General features: G+C 35.8%; 1 protein-coding gene across 1 annotated transcript; it reads right to left on the bottom strand.

Annotated features, from left to right (window-relative positions):
* Positions 1-1046: 1046 nt before the first annotated feature.
* LOC122061244 (myosin ID heavy chain-like) lies at positions 1047-4588 on the bottom strand. The gene is made up of 2 exons (XM_042624459.1): positions 3822-4588; positions 1047-1387 (listed from the first exon to the last, which is right to left on the bottom strand). The coding sequence occupies exons 1-2, from the start codon at positions 4084-4086 to the stop codon at positions 1065-1067; spliced, it is 588 nt and encodes a 195-aa protein (XP_042480393.1). The 5' UTR covers positions 4087-4588; the 3' UTR covers positions 1047-1064.
* Between the last annotated feature and the right edge of the window lie 2888 nt (positions 4589-7476).

Genomic DNA, 7476 nt, shown 5'->3' with positions numbered 1-7476 from the left:
GATGTATTGGGTTGGGTCATAACCAGAACCCAAGGACAGAGTTGAGGATGTATATGAGAATCATATATGGAAAACAGATCTCCACCTCTTCGTTGGATGTAGGCATACTGCTGAACCACGTGAATTCTTACATGTCTTCTTCTCCCTTGTTCTCTTTTCTCCTATCTCCATGTTTAACTGGAGCTACTCCTAAATTACCCTACTTTGTTCATTCCTTATTTTATTAACTATTTTTACCACTCATCCATCTCAACATCTTCATTTCAGCTACACTAAGTTTGCTTATATGTTTAACCCCCCCCCCCCAAAAAAAAAAAAGTTTGCTCATATATTGGTCTACACTACGTCACCACCCAACATTCAAATCCATTGCTAATCGTATACTTGTCCTATAAAATTCTTTTTTGAGTTTTAAAGGAATACAAAGAATCACATAACACTCCGGACACTGTCTACATTTTTTTTTTTTTTTAAATGACTGAACCTAGGTGCCTTAAATTATTACTTTGCAATATCTCCCTACTGTGGAACTACAATGGAACTATTCTAAAAAAACTTATACATGTGATGGCAGAATGACATTGACCTTAAAAGGCTCATACTAGAATGATTTGTGTACAATTTAATTTCAATTCTTAAACCAACAAATCATAGTGTAACATAAAACAACTGAGACTCCTACTACCACAAAATCACACTCTCAAACTTGTGAATCCAATCCTATATCATGAAAAGCAGCACTCTTACAACATGCTAATATTAGCGTAAAACATTCACGTATAACCATGTTATGCACTGGAGTAACTAAGGGACTCCCTAGTCAATGAACATTTCAAATAGAGATGGCTACTCGTCTTGGATGGCCTTTCCAAGTCAAACTTTGTTTTCATTTGGTGAACCAATTGCAGGTTTTCTCAGGTTTTAATTTTACCAAATCAATACTCAATTTAAGGGATAATATATTCATATTATTTTACACCACACCCCCCCCCCCCCAAAAAAAAAAAAAGAGATTAAATCTTCATATCCGATTAAGAAGGCAATTATAAACCAAATTTACATCATTACCTGTTAGAGAAAAGCACCTCAAGTTCGTATTCTGAAGTGCTCTTGGTAGCTTCTACCAACATAGTTACAATCTCAGTCTTTCGAGTACTGGCCATGAGGACATCATACTCAGTTGGGATTATAATGGCAAAAAAATTATCATTCAGCTCACTCAAACAAAGCTTATCAACAGCTGCCAGCGCAATTCGCCGCTTAAGGGCATCAGTCTCTGGATCAACAATGTAAATGGCAAAGTCTGTAATTAAAAGAATACGGCGCTTCATCTTCCCTGATCCAGTGAATTTCAAAACCTTATCTGCAAAGAGAACCTGTCGATCACCTGAAGAAAGGAGAACTTCATTTAAGCACAAACTCTGAAAAAATACCAAGTTTACCTCTCTGTTAGACTGTTAAACTGTTAAGTATGACCTACCAAAAGCAAACCACTAAATATGGTATAAATAGCAGGGCATTAACTTTTCTATTTGACACGGGCTCAAATCTCTTGGGTGTTTTAATTGCCATCAGATTTTTCTTGTTTCATTTGGTAGTACAGCTGTTTTTGGACCTCAGATTTGATATTTACAGTCAGAGGCTAGGGAAAATCTTTCAATAATTCTCTTTTTCTTTTGTTCGGGGGGGGGGGAATGGAATAATGTTTCTGTGGTGATGACAGCTTGAAAAGGAGAGGCATGTGAAGCAGTTAGACAAACTCAAATCTCTTGGGTATTTTAATTACCATCAGATTTTTCTTGTTTCATTTCGTAGTACAGCTGCTTCTGGACCTCAGATTTGATATTTAAAACTAGAGGCTAGGGAATTTTTTCCAAAAATTCTTTTCTTTTGGGGGGGGGGGGGGGGAGTTCACTGTCATGGGAATGGAATAATGTTTCTATTTGTATTTACACAAAAAAAGTCAAATTCCTGATCAAACAAGTCAATTCCATCTTGAACATTAGTTAGAGGACAAGGGGATGAAAAACTGATATTACTAAGATAGAAGATAAGTATATAACAGACCACCATGGCATTGAAATCACTAAAGGGCCTTGCAGTTAAATTAAATCCCCCAACATGCATCCATTCTCATAAACCCTTTTTGGGCCAGCACATCTATTAGCACTTTCCATGTATCTTACTGGACCAAGATGTTCAAAAAAGAGAAAACATTCGAGGCTAGCTAGACAAGATTCGTGAGCCTCCATATTCTAGTAAAGGTATTGCATCTCAGCCATAAGGAGGCCTAAGAACCTTGGAAGGGCCTCTCTTCTAATAACTCTGAAGAAAAGCTAAACTGAACCCTGAGGTACACTGTTAACACACGTTTTCAAAACTTGTGGTCAATTTTTTTCAACAAAAATTGGTCAATGCAGGAAGCCAGGAACATCTCAAATACAATAAAATTTCTTCTTTGGAAACTCTATCGTGTAGGCATAGATTGGTATGGCCAACTTTATTGTCAAATTTGATCCATGTTACAGGTTAATTCCATCATTTTTCTTCAGGTGTATTTTTTAAATATCGTGTCTGAAGCCAAATGTGATTTCCCCCCTTCTCCATCTAAGATTTTCTTCCACTCAAAAACCCTCCTTCATGCCTAAGGTCAACCCCCAAGCCTCCAAGATTGTGAAGGTGTAGTAAATTATCGACCTTAACCTTGATATGATAAGGTAGGGATTGTTTACTTTGGGCCCATCACCCATAGAAGAAGGATCTTGAAACTATCCTAAAATTCCAATATTACTCCATCTCATTGGTTGATAAGTTGCTCTTTTTGCACATGAACGAACCATCTTGACAAATTTGCCTGATCTTGCTCTCGTAGTGTATGCTGTAGTTAATTTAACTATTATCAGTATATTGGAAAAAATAAGCTACTGCAAAAAGGCAAAGCGGACTTCTTTTACTCAACAAAATATAATAAGAAAAAAGGAGAAGCCCTCAAAAGTCTCTCACGGACTTCTTTGCTCTCTACTCACTTCTCTTCTTCTTCCTTTTTTCTTCTTTCTTACACTACCAAATCTTTAACGTTTTTTGATAGATCTATTGAATCTCTAATGTTGCTCTTAGCTAATCAATCTAAGTCTTGTCACCATCTAGTGCTACCCTTAGATCCCACAGATGCACTATTTGTGACTCTCTGCCCATACTGGAATACCACTTGTTCATCTCAAGATCCACCTTAGTGCACTTAGACTACTTTCCAGTTTACATCACCTTGTAAAATCTGCACCAAAGCTACTCTCACTTTATTGTTTTTGATTGCCATTCTACTACTCAAACCAGAAAAAATTCATGTTTTGTTAATTTGGAAATGAAAATATCAAATGCTGAAGTATCGAAATAGCAGACATTGCTTAAACAATAAAATCTGAGATGACTAGTAGATTTTTTACTCCCATTCAACAGAACCAACTTTCCAAGACATAAATCAAGCTAATCTTTTATAGGCAGGGGATGGTCTATGTCAGCTAATTAAAATGTGAAGCTAAATGAAATTTACAAAATTTCAGAAGAAAAAGGACCCCCTTTTTGCTTCTTTTCCAACAGAAAGAGACTTAAATTCTACAAGCCTCCATCAACAACCGTCTCGATACAAGCCTTCAAAGCAAATTCGGTCACTCTTCCATACAACAGTATAAGTTCAAAATTTTCCAATTTCACACCAAGAAATAGCACAACCCAAATGGATCCAGCAATGTATCGCAATCTTATTATAAAAATTCCCCCAAAAAGAATATCAAATATAAGAAGATTTATGTTCTAATAGGTACCTTGTTTCTCCAAGATCTTCATGAGATAAGGTTGAGAAGGGACATCGAGATAATCTCCTTGATAATCTCTATGAAGCGAAGCTCTTCTTCTAACCTTGACCCCCATGAAAGGCTCTTGATCTTCTGTGACGTTGTTCTGGGACGATTTAAATCGAATCCCGCTCTCCTCTTTGGCTTCTGGTGTATCTACAACGTCGTCATCGTTATTTCTACCAGTATCAGGGACCTGTATATTTACTTTCCGCAACGATTTGAATTTTTCCATTGCAAAAGCGAATCGAAATTTTGCTCTTGAAGGAGAGCACCGATTTTTCTTTTGCCCTCAACAAGAATAAGAAATTCAAAAAATACTGCCAAACCTAGTGACTTGGTCGATCAATTTGGTACAAAATGGGTGGAAGACAAAATCTAGACCATTGCCTTCGTCGGTTCGTCTTGAGCTCCGTCTTCTTTCCCTCTCTGCTCTTCTCCTTGCTTACCGCGTCGATATCAGATGAGACACACACGCACACGGCTTTTGGCTGGAAGGGTTACCGGAAGATTACTCAGAATGTGACTGTCCGGAACTACGGGTAGGTTCATCCGATCGGTGATGAACGACGCTGAGATATTGAGAGGGAACCTCCAGACCCTATACCGTTGATGATCGCGTCGGAGTTTTGCAACTGGGGCTTCCGGCTTCCGAGTTCTGGGAATTGTGAAGAGATGCTAACTCTTTCGGAGAGGGCAAAGGCTTTCTTCCACTATAAGCTACCAACTCCATGGTAGAAATGATAGAAGTTACAATTACTTGAATGTCGTCTAATTATTTTACCAACAAAAACAAATTATTAACCGCTGGTGTACTGGTGTGCTGGTGTAAGTAAGATGTCATGTATTTCGTCATAGTTTAATATAAAGAGTACTGATGCAAACGCATGACAGGCAAAACGATGGTCTCTCTAGCCGGTTAGCAGACCATGAGGGTTGCAAGGGGGCAGGAGGCCCCTGCATAGCATGGGTGTAAGGGGCTCAACCCCCGCTCAAACTTTTTATTTGAGGGTAGTTTTATACTTTTCAGATTAGAGTTTTTCACTATATAATTATAGCGAGGGTTTTTCTCTGTAATGCAAGCAATACTGAGAGGTGTGAGGGACGAGTGATGTAACCCTATTCTCCATTGATAGTAAAACAGGATCTCATCTCACCGATGACGTAAGCAATCTTGCCAAACCTCTTAAATCTATGTGTATTGTTTGTTCTTATTTTTTCATTATCTTCTACATCATTTCAGGGTTACGTTTCTACATTAACACCATCCAGTTTTAGAAGAATTTATTAAATAGCTCACCATTTTAAGCCATGAAGATAGATAATGTAACATTTCCCACCATTGTACAAGAGAGTTTAACGTCTAGCTTAACCACATGTAAAATATTATAACCTAAGGCTATGTTTGGTACCCAAGAGAAGAAAAGAAAAAAAAGACATTTTTTGTATTTTTTTCTTGGATTATGATTTTTTTTCTTTACACTTGAAAGATTCCATTTTTCAAATTCAAAATTTCCCTTAGGAATTGTGAAATTTTATTTTACTCTCCCAAAAATTTTCTTGTAAAAAATGAAAAAGACATGAGAAAATATGAAAACATAATAAGACAAAAATTGAATAATTACACAATGATTTCCTACGTGTCTATCTCTCTCTTAAAATTCAAATTTATTTGAATTTTTTTCTTTTCTTTTCTTTTATTCTTTTGCTAACCAAACATACATACTCTTTTTATTTTTTTTACCATTTATTCTCTCTTTTTTTTTTTATTCTCTAGATTCTTTTTTCTTTTCTTTTATTTTCTTCTCTTGTCTACAAAACATAGCCTAAGGTTGTTTTTGGTAACCAAAAAAAGGAAATAAAATAAAAGAAAAAAAGTACACTTTTTGTACTTTTTTTCTTGGGTTAAGAATTTTTCTTTGCACTTGGTATATTTTCACCCAAGAGAAGATTCCCCTCTTCAAATTCAAAATTCCTCTTTTCTTCTATTATATTTTATTTTCTTTTATTTTATATATTCTTATTTTTTTTTTTGCTCCTCTTGGCTATCAAACATAGCCTAAAATCTCAGGGACTTTTTCCGTCAATTGCAGTCAAGTTTTCCCCATTTGACCAAGGCCTTAAGAGAGATGATGTTAGGGGAGTATCAGGGAACAATACAAATATATTATCGACTTAACAGTCAACACTGAAAGGGGTGAAGATCGTTATGAAATTGAGGTTTAAGTTTGGGATTGTTTTTGTCTAATGACTAAAGTTGGGAAAACCAATTGCAAGTTATTATAAACAGCTCCCCAAGCTAAAATCCTACCCCTCTTCCTCCACTTCCTTCTCAGGCGATCATGTCATGGCCATCACCACCCAGCCATGCGTGGCAGCAGAATTCAAGAGATTGTCCTTTTTTTTTTCCGGTAAGCAAGAGATTGTCGAGCAAGGATTCTTGGGAATTTCTCAAACTATACGCATCGCTCTTCAAATTTCTCTTATCAAGAGGTTCACTCACATCATCATTGAAAGTGACTCTTTACTAATAGTCAATATCCTCAAGGGACTAAACAATTCCATATATCGGAGGATATTTTTGATTGCCTTCAACTAAGCAGCAATTTTGAGGAGTTGCAATATCAACACGTTTATCAACAGACCAACTCAATAACTGATGCATTCACATCTTTTGATTCCTCTCATAAGTTCTTTATTATCTATAGTCACTCTCCCCCCTCCCCTTTCCCCTTTTCCCTTTTCCCTTTTCCCTTTTCCCGTTCCCCATTCGTCGAACTTTCTCTATACTATGATAGTTGTAATATTCTCCTCCCCGATGAGGTTGTTATCAATAAATCTAATCCTTTACCTAGAAACAAAAAAAAAAAAAAAAAAGGCTCTTGCGAGTCTACATCTTTAGGCCTATAAATAATCAACACGTCATTTTATAAGGAGGGAAAGAAGTTTGATTACAAACCCTTCTTGTCCTTACCAAAAAAAAATAAAAAAAAAATCTTGTAAACTTATCGATTACAAACAGTCAAACCTTTTATTAATTGAGATTGCCAGTAATGTTTTTAATTTAACAGACAAATGGCATATTTTATATATATTTTCTGCCCTTTTGTTTTTTAACCGTTGTGATTAAAAGAGTGCAAATGTCATGAATATATTATGTTATATGGGAGAAAGGGCATTACCCTATTTTCCAGACCTCGCTTTGAAAGCGTTTTCTTACTAAACGAGTGACTAATTAAAGCTGAAAAATCATGTGTTATGAAAGATCAAATTGACAAGATGATCATGCCCATTATAGTTCAGAGAGCATAACATTATTATATCACTTATTAGTTTTCAAATGTCACACAGGATATTTATTCTATCATGTGGATAAATAATACATACATTATGATCACTTGATAACAAAGAATGGTGTAAATTGATCACGTCGTCTCTCTGTTTTTTTTTTTTCTTTCTTATTTTTCTTTTTTTAAAGAAGTTGGTCATATGTCAATTGTATCTAATTCAATCAAATATCATTTTAGCATTCGCACATGTCCCATGAATGTCATCTATATGAGTGTGATCTAGTACTCTCGACATTGTTATGTAAATTGATCACACGTCATTTTTTTTTTTTTAA

Source organism: Macadamia integrifolia, chromosome 14 (assembly GCF_013358625.1).
Source record: "Macadamia integrifolia cultivar HAES 741 chromosome 14, SCU_Mint_v3, whole genome shotgun sequence".
NCBI lineage: Eukaryota > Viridiplantae > Streptophyta > Magnoliopsida > Proteales > Proteaceae > Macadamia > Macadamia integrifolia.
The sequence above is the reverse complement of the archived record's forward strand: the minus strand, read 5'-3'. Positions and strand labels throughout refer to the sequence as shown.